General features: G+C 48.9%; 1 protein-coding gene across 1 annotated transcript; it reads left to right on the top strand.

Annotated features, from left to right (window-relative positions):
* Positions 1-1,369: 1,369 nt before the first annotated feature.
* On the top strand, positions 1,370-4,717 carry IFI30 (IFI30 lysosomal thiol reductase). Its single transcript, NM_001101251.2, has 7 exons — positions 1,370-1,506; positions 2,520-2,702; positions 2,790-2,864; positions 3,118-3,210; positions 4,024-4,176; positions 4,303-4,356; positions 4,446-4,717. The coding sequence occupies exons 1-7, from the start codon at positions 1,393-1,395 to the stop codon at positions 4,506-4,508; spliced, it is 735 nt and encodes a 244-aa protein (NP_001094721.1). The 5' UTR covers positions 1,370-1,392; the 3' UTR covers positions 4,509-4,717.
* Positions 4,718-14,448: the final 9,731 nt, after the last annotated feature.

Genomic DNA, 14,448 nt, shown 5'->3' with positions numbered 1-14,448 from the left:
GGTTCTGCGAAGGGTTCAAAAGAATGAGGTGGGATCTTCCAGCCATGGGGACTTCAGGGGAACCCCAGCACCCGAACCTGCTGCTATGAATGTGGCCATGTGGGCTGGGGTTTCCCCAGAACTGGAGGGGGACCTGGGCTGTGGAGCTGGGGGCTAGACTGATTTCCCGGCAAGGGTGGGGAGCGTTTCCTCCCGTGGGGCCCAAATCTTTGCCATGCAAAGTCTGAATGTGTTGGTTCCTTCCCTAACACTCCTAGCCTCCAAGCCTTTATCTAGGTTATTCTCTCTGCCCAGTCTGCCATCCTGCAAATACCTTCCACCCTACCCCCAGCCTGGGGCAATTCCCTCTGTTCAGAGCCCTTCATGATAGCTTTAGTCCCTAAACCTCACTTCTCCTACTTTATAGAAGGAGAAGTTGGGGCTTCATCACCTGAGGTGTCCAGCACAGTCCTGGAGCAAACCTGGGTCTGCCTGATTCCCCTGGATTTGGGTCCTACAGGGCCACTCCCACATCCCATGTATTAATACATCACACAGGCTTCAAGTAATGATTGCTCCAACCCAGGCTTCTCTTCTACCAAAGGAGCTGGCAGAGGGCAGGGGTGCACCCCTCCTCAAGCCTGGGAGAGCGGCAAGAAGGAAGACCAGCTTTCTCTTCCCACCCTCCAGCCAGGGATGGGGGTGCCGAGGGAAGTGAGGTGCCCCTCCCAGCACTGGCTTCTGCTTTCTGGCCCTGCTGTGGTCAAGCCTGAGTCAGCCCCACGCGACCACGCTGTCCGGGTTGCGGGGGGGAGCCTGAGAGGGGGAGGGGTGAAGCTTGGGAATGAGGAGGGGTATGGGCCAAGCTAGGAGAGGGGGCCTGGCTGCCCACGCCGGGGCAAGGGATCACCTCCCGTGGGAACACAGGGTAGGGAGGTCGGAGAGTCGGGTCCATGAGCTAGGTCCGGGGTGGGGGCGGGGCAGGGCTGCTCTAACGGCCCCCAGAGGAATCCGTGGACGCATAGAGACCTCCTATCTCTCGATCTCTCTGTTTCTCTGTCTCTAAGCCCCCACCTCACCTCTGCTCGAGGTGCTCAGCCTCAGCTTCACAGGGCTGGGCCGGGCTGATTGCGGGGAAGGGTTGGGGGAGACGGAAGGGCAGCGCGTTGTTCAGGTAACTGGGGGGCCCAGCACCTGGCGGGGAGTGTGGGGGGGAATGGGGCTGGGGTGGGGTTGGGATGGGAAGAAAGACCCAGAGAGAAAAGTAGAGATACCCAGAGGCACCAGCCCGGGCCCCCGAGGGGCGTGGGCACGGGAGGCGGGTTCCGCCTGGGGGCCGGGCCACCGCCGAGTTAAAGGCGGCTTCTTCCCGGGGCCACGGCTCCCCGCCGTCGCGTGTTCGCCGCCGCTGTGATGGCCTCGTCGCCTCTCCTGTTCGTGTTGCTGCTGCTGCTGCCGCTGGAGGTCCCCGCCGCAACGCGGTGGTCCTTGCTGGAAGCACTCCCCGAGGGGGCGGCCCCCTGCCAGGTAGCGTCGGCGACGCGGCGGGCGGGCCAGCCGGGACCCGCGCCCAGGTCGGGGGCCGGCCGCTCCTCTCCTCTCACCACCCCCCCGACTTCGACGGGGACCACCGGGGTCCGGAGAGGATGCTACACGGGGGGGAGGGGAGTGGCGAGCCCCTCCCCAACCCCACCCTTCAATCCGGCACTTTGGCCATACTTTCTTTTCCCTTTCGCTTTCCTATCTGGAGTCCGAGTCCCTCAGCTGTCCCCCACCCCATCCTCCCGCAACTCCCTCCTCCCCCCAAGGTGCACTGAGCACCAACTGTGTACATCTGGAGCGAGAATCAGAGTCCCCTCTTTTAGGCCAGGGGAAGGAAGCCCAGACTCGCTGAGCTGCCGGCCCCTGGCCACGGGCATTCATCGAGGGTGCGTTTCGTTCCGGGAAGAGCGCGCGTTTTTGTGGTCCGGAGTAAACAGATGCCCCGGAGGCTAAACCACTTGCTCACAGACTCGGCCGCCCGCACCCCTCAGCTGGAGCCGGAAGTCAGCACCTATTAGGCGCCGCCTCTGCAGTAGCCTTGGGAGGAGTTCAGTGGGCTGGTGGAGAGGAAGAGTAAATAAGGAGTCAGTGAGGTGTAGGGCCTTGCTCAGCCCGGGGCCATGGCTCGAGGGGATGAAGTGGCCACAAAGGAGCAGGCGGTGGTGATACACACCACCGGAAGTCAGGGCTGACCCGCAGTGACCCAGGCGGGTGAAGGCCATGAATTCTTCCACCCTGTCTCCCCCTGGGTAAGAAGTTTCATCTCTGGAGGAAAGCAAGTCTTGTGCCTCCATTAACTGCCTACTGTTTGCAAATCTGTGTCACATCCATCTTGCAATCTGACTGATATTTAGGAAGATTTAGGCTTTCGGTGAAGCCTCAGCATCAGACTCCCACCTGGCAAGGTGGGGAAGGAGTGTGAGATAGAACACCTACTGTCTGCAGCTTCCTTCCTCCGAGAGGGTTTAACTTGACTCACACCCCTTTCTCCTGTGCAGGTCGGTGAGCTGTGCCTGCAGGCATCGCCCCAGAAGCCTGATGTTCCACTGGTCAACGTGAGCCTCTACTATGAGGCGCTGTGCCCTGGCTGCCGGGAATTCCTGATCCGAGAGCTCTTCCCGACGTGGCTGATGGTGTTGGAAATCCTCAACGTCACCTTGGTGCCTTATGGGAACGCTCAGGTGCCTGGGGACCAAAAGGGAGGCACGTGGCCACAGGAAGGAGGTCTGGGGGAGGGCCAGCCAGCACTCACCTCTCTTGTTTTTCAGGAAAGAAACGTCAGCGGCAAGTGGGAGTTCACATGCCAGCATGGCGAGCGGGAGTGCCTGCTTAACAAAGTGGAGGTGAGCAGCTCCCTTCTCCCCCAGTTCCCAAGGGAGGGGCACAGAGGCTGGGGCGACTGCCCTGATAAGGAAGGTGAAATCGTGACTCAGAAGGGATTGCAGACAGCTCTGTCCTTGCCTCTGTGCCTCCATTTAATCATGTCTTTGTTCTCCACTTGATTGGTGGACACCTCGTGATTATTCCTGGGGTGGTCCTTGGGGTGGAGGGTGCTCTGAGCCATTCACATCCTTGCCTGCCCGCTTCCACCCCCAGGCCTGCCTGCTGGATCAGCTGGAGCAGAAAATAGCCTTCCTGACCATTGTCTGCCTAGAGGAAATGGATGACATGGAGCAAAACCTGAAGCCGGTGAGTAGCACCCCTCATTCAGCCTGGGTTGGGGGGCCCTGGCCTCCCTGCATCCAGACAGACCCAGGCTCAAGTCCTGGCCCCAACTGCCACTCTCTGTGCAGTCCCAGGAATACAGCCTCCTTTCTCAAAGATTCAGTCTCTGAATGGAGAGAACCAAGATCTTCTGCGGGCCTGCCTGATAGATCAAGGAGGGCTTCCTGGATGAGGTGCCTCTGAGCTGGGCTTGGTTGAACAGGAATATACAAGGATACAGACAGTGATCCTTCTCTGGGGTATGGAGATGACACATCTGGCCCACCTCCCTCCCTGGAGGATTATGAAAAAGAACTCCCAAAAGGGTGACTCATCTGCCCTGATTGTTTGTTTATTCATCAAGCATCTGGGCCACCCAAGAGACCTGAAGCCTCCCTGAGACACCTCCAAGCCCTGCAGAGTCATAGTGTGGCTGGGGGTGTGCAAAGGAGGAGGGAACACTCAGGAGACTCAGAGGAAGGAGGAGGAAAAGTGTTCCCGGCAGAGGGAACAGCGACTACGGATGCTCTGGGGAAAATAAAACACTGCAGGGGTGGGGCTGCAGGTCTGGTCTTCTTGGAGGCAGCCTGAGCCCCTGCCCTGGGGCCTCCACTCAGGCATGTGTTAAGCACTTGCTGTTTAGGAGCCTTGCTGCATCCCTGGAAACCACAGTCGTAAGTGAGGAGGCAGAAACTGGGCTTGAGGGCGTGGGGGTTGCTAGAAGGAGGACCGTTGGGGAGATAGCAGGGAGGAAGCTGAGGCAATGCCCCTGCTGATCAGCTCCCCATCTGCCCTCAGTGCCTGCAGATCTATGCGCCAAAGGTGTCCGCGGATTCCATCATGGAGTGTGCTACGGGGAACCGTGGCATGCAGCTCTTGCACATCAACGCTCAGCTCACGGACGCTCTGCGGCCACCCCACAAATACGTGCCCTGGGTCGTCGTCAATGGGGTAAGAACTCTTGGGGCCCCCCGGCAGGGACTGGGCTGATGGGCATGTACATTGATCTGGGAGGCAGGAGGCAAGGGCCAGACTGGGAGCCAGTGGAACTTTTAACCCCCTGTCTTGCTTGTTCAGGAACACATGAAAGATGCGGAACATCTCCTACACCTTGTCTGCCGGTTGTACCAGGTAAGCCAGGCAGGGAATGGAGGGCTCTGGCTAGTGGGGGTAGGGTAGGGTCTCCTTTCAGGACCCCAACTCACAGCCACCTTCTCCAGGGCCAGAAGCCAGATGTCTGCCAACTCACAGCTGAGCTGTCCAAGGAAGTCCACTTCAAGTGACTGACAACCAGTGTCCTGGGAGGGAGCTGGTGCAAGAAGAACGAAATCACACCTGTCCTTGTTTTTTGATCCCTGACTCAGCAAAGCCACTACTTCCACCTATTCTACGAAGCCCAGACTCAAAATTCTGCCCCAGGATCAAGAATCTTGTCTCACTGTGAATGGTGCTACGTCAAAACTCACTTAATAAACACTTTTGGATTTTGTGATTCAGCAAATCTCCTTTTTCCAGATATGCACAATGCTGGGACCCCTGAGAACCTCCCTGTCCTGGGGATGAAGAGCCAGACAGATAGCCCTAGTCCCATGGGGCAGGGATGGGCCAGAGTGGGAGGCACCAGTACTAGAGGAGCCCAGAGGAGAAATGAAGGTTCTTCATAGGTAGGAGGGACATTAGGGCTGGGGTTTTGAAGGGTGACTAGGAGTTCATTAGGCAAAAAATATATCCGTTACATCAACACACATCCCTAGCTACTCTTTTTCGCTGCCCCACACTAGGTGTTATGGGTTAAGCCAGAAGGTGGTAACTGGAGTCATGCAAGGCCACAAGTGGGGCAGTGACCTTGTCTGGGGAGTTTGAAAGAATAAGTTTACTGGGGAGAAGTCATGGAGTTCCAGGGAAGGGGAACAAGTGTGAAAAGACCCAGACAGCAACAAGATCTGGAGTTAGAGTGCCAGGCTGAGGCATCTAAGAACAACAGGCCATGTTACAGGATAACTTTCAAAGAAGGGGAACAAGTCATGGTTCTCACGCTGGTGTAAAATGATTGCATGTTAAAGATTTTCTCTATTTCATGATTTATGAGGGGCAGCTGGTCAGATAGTCAAAGAACAAACAGGTTTATAGATCAGGAATATTGAAATGATTGGGCAAACTGACTCACAGGGGCAGAGAAATGATCAGCTTTCCCTTTTTTTGCGCCCAGTTTTATGATGTTTTTATAATCTTAATACAGTTGACCCTTGAACAACACAGGCTTGAACTGCATAGATCCACTTCTACACAGATTTTGTAAAATAATTTTATTTATTTATTTTTGGCTAGCTGGATCTTTGTTGCTGCGTGCAGGCTTCCTCTAGTTGCGGCGAGCTGGGGTCTACTCTTCACTGCAGTCCATGGGCCTCTCATTGCAGCGGCTTCTCCTGTTGCCGCGCACAGGCTTGAGGGCATTCAGGCTTCATGGCGGCTCACAGACTCTAGAGCACAGGCTTGTCGTTGTGGCGCAAGGGCGTAGTTGCTGCTCAGCATGTGGGATCGTAATAGACCAGAGATGGAATCAGTGTCCATACACTGCAAGGCGGACTCTTAATCACTGGACCACCAGGGAAACACCCTACACAGATTTTTCCCCCCAATAAATACAGTCCTACATGATCTGCAGTTGGTGTGTGTGGTTAGAATGCTTAAAACGTACTTGCTTAGCAACTTTCACATGTGACAATACAGCACTCTAACTATAGTCACCATGCTGTGCCTTGGATCCTCAGGGCTTATGGTAAAAGTTTGTACCCTTTGACCAACGTCACCCCATTCCTCACCCCATCCCCTAGCTCCTGAAAACCGGCATTCTTCTGTTTCTGTGAGTTGGGCTATTTTAACTTCCACACATAAGTGAAATCATGCAGATTTTAATCGTTCTCTGTCTGGCTAATTTCTCTTAGCATGACACCTACCAGCTTCATCCACGGTGCCACAGATAGCAAGATTTGCTTCTGTTTTTTTATGACTAAATAATATCTGAGCTGTCCCTTTTGTTAAAAATAATCTCAAAGAAAGACCTTCCTTGCCAGGTCTCATCGAATTTGCCCTGATTACTTTACATGGGTACAGCAAGAGTTCAGCTTGCTTTACTGGAAGTTTCCATAAGGAATCTCAGAGTGGACTTCCAAAAGCCTCTATCCTTTGCTAACTGAAGATACGAGCCCGAGCTTCACCTGCTATATCTATGCCTTTTGGTGAATTTGGCTCTTCTTTGATGTCCCCGAAATCTGCAAAGCTTGGCCTGGCTGGATCTGTAAGGCTTACCCTGCAAGCTAGGGACAAGCCAGCTTTCCTGAGAGGGTTTTGTAGCACTTGCTGCCAAAAGTCGAACTTAGTCTCTTGACACTGGTTGATGAAATCCTATCTGGGGATGGTCTCTCTTCCAGAAAGTGGAGCTTAATTCCATCCCCTCACCCCAACCCCGAGAGTGGGCTGGATTCAGGGACTCAATTCCAAAGAAGGGAAAGTGAGAAATGGTAACTCGATAGTGGAGCAGAAACAGCTGGCAGACAGCCCCTGAACTACGTGGTCCAGGTGAGGGTCACATGCTTCGGGCGAGCGTCACCAGGAGTAAGTCATGCAGTATCATGCACTTTCTCACAGACACCTTTGTGAACCCCAGTCTAACCACGAGAAAACAGCACCTGAACCCAGATGGAGGGACATTCTACCAAATGCCCCACCGGTCCTCTTCAAAGGTGTCATGGTCATAAAAAGCAAGAAAAAACCCTGAAGGACAAGAAAAAAACCAGAAAGATCAGAGACCAGAGGAGCCTAAGGAGAGGGATAGCTAAATGCAATATGGTGGGATCATGGCCAAGTTTACATTTGAACAAATAACTGGAATTAGGACTGATAAGTCTGTCCTGTGGTTCCCTGATATCAGTAAATGCCCCTTCAGGAATCTGCCCCATAGAAATGTTTCACAGAGCTAAAAAACGACAACCTGCTAGTAAATATACCAAAAAAGAGGCAGAGTCCCAGATATAGAGAGCAAAATAGTGATTACCAGTGGAGGGGGTAGAGGGGCAATATAGAGGTAAGGGATTAAGAGGTACAGACCATCAGGCATAAAATATGCTACAAAGGGGCTTCCCTGGTGGCTCAGTGGGTAAAGAATCTGCCTGCAGTGCAGGAGATGGAAGCAGATGAAAGTTCAATCCCAGGGCTGGGAAGATCCCCTGGAGGAGGGCATGGCAACCCACTCCAGTATTCTTGCCTGGAGAATCCCATGGACAGAGGAGCCTGGTGGGTTACAGTCCTAAGGTCCCAAAGAGTCAGACATGACTGAAGTGACTGAACACACACACACGCACACCCTACAAAGATGGGCTTCCCTGGTGGCTCACACAGTAAAGAACCTGATTACAATGCGGAAGATCAGGATTTGAATCCCCCAGTCAGAAAGATTCTCTGGAGAAGGGAATGGTTTCTCACCCCAGTATTCTTGCCTGGAGAATTCCATGTTGCCATCAGACAGGACTGAGCGACCAACACACATATTCTACAAGGATACATTGTATAACACGGAAACTATAGCCTGAGCGACCAACACACATATTCTACAAGGATACATTGTATAACACGGAAACTATAGCCAATGTTTTATAATAACTACAAATGGAGTGTAACCTTTAAAAATTGTGAATCTTTATATTGTACAACTAATTTATATACTAGGATATATCAACTATACATCAATGAAGAAAAAGAAATATGTCACAAGCAGGGCACTAGCCAAGCTCCTTTTTAATTAACTGACTAGAGTAATTACGACTACAAAGTCCCTTCTAAAAATTAATACAGCATTGTAAAGCAACCATACTTGAGTAAAATGAAATTTTTTACAAATTCCTTCTAAAATACAACATCACATCATATTCGCCATTTTATCATATTCACAAGTTCTACCTACACGTAAGGAGGAGGTACAGATACATCTGAGGCAGAAATCTTGGGACCATATCTTAGAATGCTGCCTCTCACACTTCCTGATACAGAAAAATATACTCACAGTGAGAAGTAAAGGCCTCTCTGAATTACAGACACGACTGAGCGACTTCCCTTTCACTTTTCACTTTCCTGCATTGGAGAAGGAAATGGCAACCCACTCCAGTGTTCTTGCCTGGAGAATCCCAGGGACGGGGGAGCCTGGTGGGCTGCCGTCTATGGGGTCGCCCAGAGTCGGACACGACTGAAGCGACTTAGCAGCAGCAGGCAGGCAGATGGTGGCTCATTCGGTAAAGAATCACCTGCCAATGCAGGAGACCTGGGTTTGATCCCTGGGTCAGGAAGATCCCCTGGAGAAGGAAATGGCAAACCACTCCAGTATTCTTGCCTGGAAAATTCCATGGACAGAGGAGCCTGGCGGGCAACAGTCCGTGGGGTCTCAAAGAGTCAGACACGACTGAGCCACTAAGCTATCACCAGGCATGCAGACAGAGTTTACAGCTTCAAAAAGTTCAGCTGCGGCTCAAGAGGAAACAACGTAGGGGAAGTAAAATTTAGAATTCGATTTTGGGAAGCTTGTCCAAAACAGCAAAGATTTGAACACTTGGTTAAAAAGTTCATAGATTACTATGCAACCATTCTTCAGTTAAGTTCATTCGCTCAGTCGTGTCTGACTCTTTGCGACCCCATGAATTGCAGCACGCCAGGCCTCCCTGTCCATCACCAACTCTCGCAGTTCACTCACACTCACGTCCATTGAGTCGGTGATGCCATCCAGCCATCTCATCCTCTGTTGTCCCCTTTTCCTCCTGACCCCAATCCCTCCCAGCATCAGAGTCTTTTCCAATGAGTCAACTCTGCGCATGAGGTGGCCAAAGTACTGGAGTTTCAGCTTTAGCATCATTCCTTCCAAAGAACACCCAGGGCTGATCTCTTTTAGAATGGACTGGTTGGATCTCTTTGCAGTCCAAGGGACTCTCAAGAGTCTTCTCCAACACCACAGTTCATTAGTAACTCTAATTTCCAATAAAAACTAGGAAGCAAGTAATTGGAAACTGTCTGTGGCCATACCAACATTTATACTAATGTCTATACCAATATTCTGCAGTAGACTCACAAAATTATGAATATATCATTTAATAATCTGTAGAGGCATATGCTTCCTTATAATACAATTTTTTGATGTGGCAAAGGACGCATTAGTAGTCTAAACATCATTAGTGCCTCTGTAAAAATTAAGAAGCCAAGGAGATAAGCTTATGTTTATTAATTAGTATTGTAGTATTTTCCCTTATTTGAAAATGATCTACATATTCAATGATCCATCATTTCTTAACTTAGTGTAACTCCAAGGTTTCAAGCTTCCAAAATGATTCTGGAAGTTATTTTTAAGCACACATATTGTAACACATAATTATTGTTGAAAAGCTCACTTATAAACGTGTATCTCATTTATATGTATTACTTGTTTTCTAACAATTATACTTAGATTACTCGTGAAATTTTCATGAGTCATTAAATAGCTAGCCATGACCTTACCCTGTTTTTCTTGTTGATAAATCAGGCAAGTGTCAAAAATTACAGAAGCAAAGAGTATAAAAAGTTAAATATATGACTTCCTTTATATAAAATTTTAATCGATCGATTATTTTTGGATCTGCAGGATCTTTGTTGCTGTGTGCAGGCTGTCTTTAGCTGTGGTGAGTGGGGGCTACTCTTTGCTGCCGTCCCCAGGTTTCTTACTGTGGTGGCTTCTCTTGATGCAGAGCACAGACTCTAGAGCACTGGCTCAGTAGTTGTGGCACACAGGCTGAGTTGCTCGCCAGCAAGAGCGATCCTCCTGGACCAGGGATCGAACCCGTGTCCCCTGCGGTGGCACGTGGATTCTTATTCACTGTGCCACCAGGGAAGGCCAGACTTCTGTTATTTTAAAATTTACTGTTGATATATGTCAAGCAACTCACTTTTATCATTTGTTTTGTCCTTGAGTTCATGGTTTTAAAATCTTAAACATTTAGCCGAGACAGCTAAATTTGTTTGTTTGACTAATCAATGTAAGTACCTTTTTTAAAGCCAACTAAATAGAGCTCTTTCACAAGTTAATTTTTAGCAATACTTCCTAGAGGTAAAAAAAAATATTACATACATGCAACATAGTGTCAGGAAACGTTTAACAGGAGGATTCCTGTGTGCTGTTTTGTATCTCTCATAAATCCTTGTTCCTTATCAGTTCCTGATAACGGGAACGAGTGGAGTGGCACGCTGCTCCCAGGAATGAGGTCATGAGATAAAACACATTTGTGGATTTCCTTCAGTAAACATTCTCCTTACGACAAAACTGCTTCTTCACGACTCTCTTTCTTGACATACAGATTGACTTCTGACTTATGACCATTGCTAATTCCTTGTTTCCTTGATAATGGTTGCTGTACGTTTGGTTTTCTGATCTTTATCGTTGTCGAAAGAAATTCCTTGTGTACCAGCCTATATATACTCACAGAAAGATCATTAAAGCACACTTGCTCCACCAGAGACTTGGGTCCCCTGTCTTTCATTCTCTTTCTCTCTCCCTCTCTCCCTCTGGCTAATTCTCTGGAGTGTGGAAACCCACCGAGCTCACGCTCCTGCCCGGGCTTTCAAGACCTCCTCAAGAGGACACCCTGTGCCTTCGTAAGCGGTGCAAGCCCTGTTCTAGGATTTTATTGGTTCTCTGCGTAAACCAGGAAGTACTAGCTTCTTTCTCTCTTTCACTTTTATCGTTGACTCTGGACCACCAGGTTCCAGTCCATTAAAGGACCATAACAATATAGACAACATAGACAATCATAGAGACAAAAGCAAACAGAGAGTTTGTAGCTTTTATTTTTAAAGTTTAGTCATGAAACAAGTACAAGAATTTTAAACTCATTATTTAAGAAAAAATAATTGGATGCAAATTGTGTTTCTGGCAGATGGAATAAGTTTACTAATATTTGTGAAGAAGGCTTTTTGAAAATAATTTTATTTATTTATTTATAGCCATGCTGAATCTTCATTGCTGCAAGGGCTTTTCTCTAGCTGCAGAGAGTGGTGGCTACTCTCTAGTTGATTCTCTAGTACATTCACAAGCTTCTCATTGTGGAGAAGTTCTGGACATGGGCTTAGTTGCTCCAAGGCACTTGGGATCTTCTTCGATCACGGATTCAACTCATGTCTCCTGGGTTGTCAGAGGGATTCTTTACCATTGAGCCACGAGGGAAGCCCTTGAAAAAAGGCTTTTAAAACTTTTTTGCTTGCCAGTATGTTTCCAAATAGCCCTCTGATATATAATTCCATTTTAGCTTAGGAGAGAAGGCCTTGATTATCCTTGCAATCAGACTCTGAATATATCTCCAATTAAGCCAATTTCTCCAAATAAGCCATGCTGCTGCTGCAGCTGCTGCTGCGTCACTTCAGTCGTATCCGACTCTGTGCGACCCCAGAGATGGCAGCCCACCAGGCTCCCCCGTCCCTGGGATTCTCCAGGAAAGACCACTGGAGTGGGTTGTCATCTCCTTCTCCAATGCATGAAAGTGAAAAGTGAAAGTGAAGTTGCTCAGTCGTGTCCGACTCCTAGCGACCCCATGGACTGCAGCCTTCCAGGCTCCTCCGTCCGTGGGATTTTCCAGGCAAGAGTACTGGAGTGGGTTGCCATTGCCTTCTCCACCAAATAAGCCATAGACTTCCTTAAAAAAAAAAAAAAAAATCCTTTCAATATCTGGTTTCAGCTCAGACAAACAGTAAAATTTCCCAACAGTACTGAATTCATTTTTTTCCTACTATTTTTAAACCAAAAGCATACTTATTTCAAGTGATTCAAAATCAGTCAGTCTCCTGTGACTAAACCATGGGTGCATGAAGTGAAGTGAAAGTGTTAGTTGCTCAGTCTAGTCTGACTCTTTGTGACCCCGTGGGCTGTAACCCCACCAGGATTCTTAATCCATGGAATTCTCCAGGACAGAATACTGGAATGGGTAGCTATTCCTTTCTCCAGGGAATCTTCCCGACCCAGTTCTCCCACATTTCAGGCAGATTCTTTCCTATCTGAGCCACCAGAGAAGCCCTCTCATGGATGCATGAGATTTTCCCAAAGAGTGCAAAAAATAGCACCCTCTCAAATCCAGCAAGTATGCTAAATCGTGTCCAGCTCTTTGGGACCCATGGACTGTAGCCCACCAGGCTCCTCTGTTCAGGGGATTCTCTAGGCAAGAATACTGGAGTGCATTGCCATGCCCTCCTCCAGGGAATCTTCCCGACCCAGGGATCGAACCCACATCTCTGCTGTTTCCTGCATTGGCAGGTGGGTTCTTTACTACTAGTGCCACCTGGGAAGCCCCTTCAAGATCCAGACCCTCTCTCAAAGATGACCAAAAAGAGAAAGACTTGGACAATTTCCCTCAGAGGCTGGCAACAGGGCCCAGTGGTCGGTAGGACCCTATCCACAAATGGGGTGCAAAATACATTTGTGTGTGGCCATCAGCATATTCTCAGGGTTCTCACCTGCGGGTCTGACACTCAGGACCAAACATGCCGGCATGTCCCCGCAGACAGAAAGCCAAGCCAAGCTCTCAGCACACAATAGGAAACAAAGAGGAAACAGCTGTCCCTGGAAAGGAAAGGGTTAACAAATGGGTACCCCACACAAAATTTACAAGAGTTCTGGGAATTTCCTTGTGATCTAGTGGTTAGGACTCAGAGCTTCCACTACCGGGGGCACAGGTTCCATCCATGGTCAAGGAACTAAGATCCTGCTTTCCTTACAGCACGGACAAAAAAAGAAAAAAAGCTCACAAGAGTTAACTACCCAAAGTTACTAATCCTTTCAAATGCTTTTCTCTGGCCAATCCACCCGGGAAAGAAAAAGATAAAGAGAAATTGTTTACCATCCTCTCTCTGCGAGGTACCACAGACAGCAATCAGGGAGACAGATATGGTAAGGATTCTAGCTTCTGCTCCAGCCTGGTCCTTGGATCTCTAAGTTGCAGACCCAGAAGTCAATTGCATCCCTGCCAATGCTAGCCCATTCTTGTCTCCAGAACCATAGTGGATGTAGAATTTTCCTCTACCTTCTAGGGTCTCCAACTGAAACTGACATACAAGACAGATTAACAGGGGGGAAAGCACACAAAATTTATGTGTATGTGGGAATCTTTGCCAAAAAAAAAAAAGAAGAAAATGAAGACCGAAAGACTTGTTATTTACTAGGTTGAACAGAGGAGCAACTACAGAAAAGCTATTGAAATACCTGGGGAGACAAGGAGGATAAGTTATTTCAAAAGACCTGTTAGTACGGATTGTCCTCATGGAAAAAAATCTTTTGAGAAAAATCTGACTCTGTCTCTGAGGATAAAAGGTTTCTTCCTCCCAGTATAGGGAAGAAAACTTTCCCATGGGAAGTTTATTTCTTGCTTTCAGGAAGAAAAAGGAAGTTCCCAGAGCCCTTCTTGCATCTTGCTGTTATACTAATGCCTTGAACTCAAAATAATCAGTCTGCTAGAGTAGCATATTGGTGGAGGGGTGGCATGTTCTGAACTCTTTCAACAGAAACACCCAAAATCATGTCCAGACATCAAAAGCTGTTCCTCCTGATGGGCGATAAATTCTTTTGACATTTTGACCTTTAAGAAAAAACTTTGTCCACACCATGTGGATTCTTGGTTCCCCGACCAGGGATCAAGCTCAAACCCCCTGGAGTGGAAGTATGGAATCTTAACCACTGGATAGCCGAAGAAGTCCCTAACTCGTCCCTGGGCACTAAATCCTTAATAGACCTTCCATTTCTTTTCAACCAGAAATCAGTAATCCATTGATAGGGAATGCCAAATGGTCATATAAAGCCAAATTCCCAGTCCCTAATGACATCGTGTGGGAGAAGGCAATGGCACCCCACTCCAGTACTGTTGCCCGGAAAATCCCATGGATGGAGGAGCCTGGTAGGCTGCAGTCCATGGGGTCACTAAGAGTTAGACCCGACTGAGAGACTTCACTTTCACTTTCCATTTTCATGCACTGGAGAAGGAAATGGCAACCCATTCCAGTGTTATTGCCTGGAGAATCGGAGAAGCCTGGTAGGCTGCAGTCCATGGGGTCGAACAGAGTCAGACACAACTGAAGTGACTTAGCAGCAGCAGCAGCAATGACATCGTGTGTGTGCATGCTAAGTCATTTCAGTTGTGTCAGACTCTTTGAGACTCTATGGACTGTAGCCTG

Source organism: Bos taurus, chromosome 7 (genome assembly GCF_002263795.3).
Source record: "Bos taurus isolate L1 Dominette 01449 registration number 42190680 breed Hereford chromosome 7, ARS-UCD2.0, whole genome shotgun sequence".
Taxonomy (NCBI): Eukaryota; Metazoa; Chordata; class Mammalia; order Artiodactyla; family Bovidae; genus Bos; species Bos taurus.
This window is presented reverse-complemented; position numbering and strand designations above follow the sequence as displayed.

What these genes read in the sequence shown, in the direction of transcription:
- IFI30 (NM_001101251.2), top strand. Translation starts at nt 1,393, where the DNA reads ATGGCCTCGTCGCCTCTCCTGTTCGTGTTGCTGCTGCTGCTGCCGCTG. An exon ending in AGGGGGCGGCCCCCTGCCAG is followed by an intron (nt 1,507 to 2,519) that starts GTAGCGTCGGCG and finishes TCTCCTGTGCAG; the next exon opens with GTCGGTGAGCTGTGCCTGCA. An exon ending in TGGAGCAAAACCTGAAGCCG is followed by an intron (nt 3,211 to 4,023) that starts GTGAGTAGCACC and finishes ATCTGCCCTCAG; the next exon opens with TGCCTGCAGATCTATGCGCC.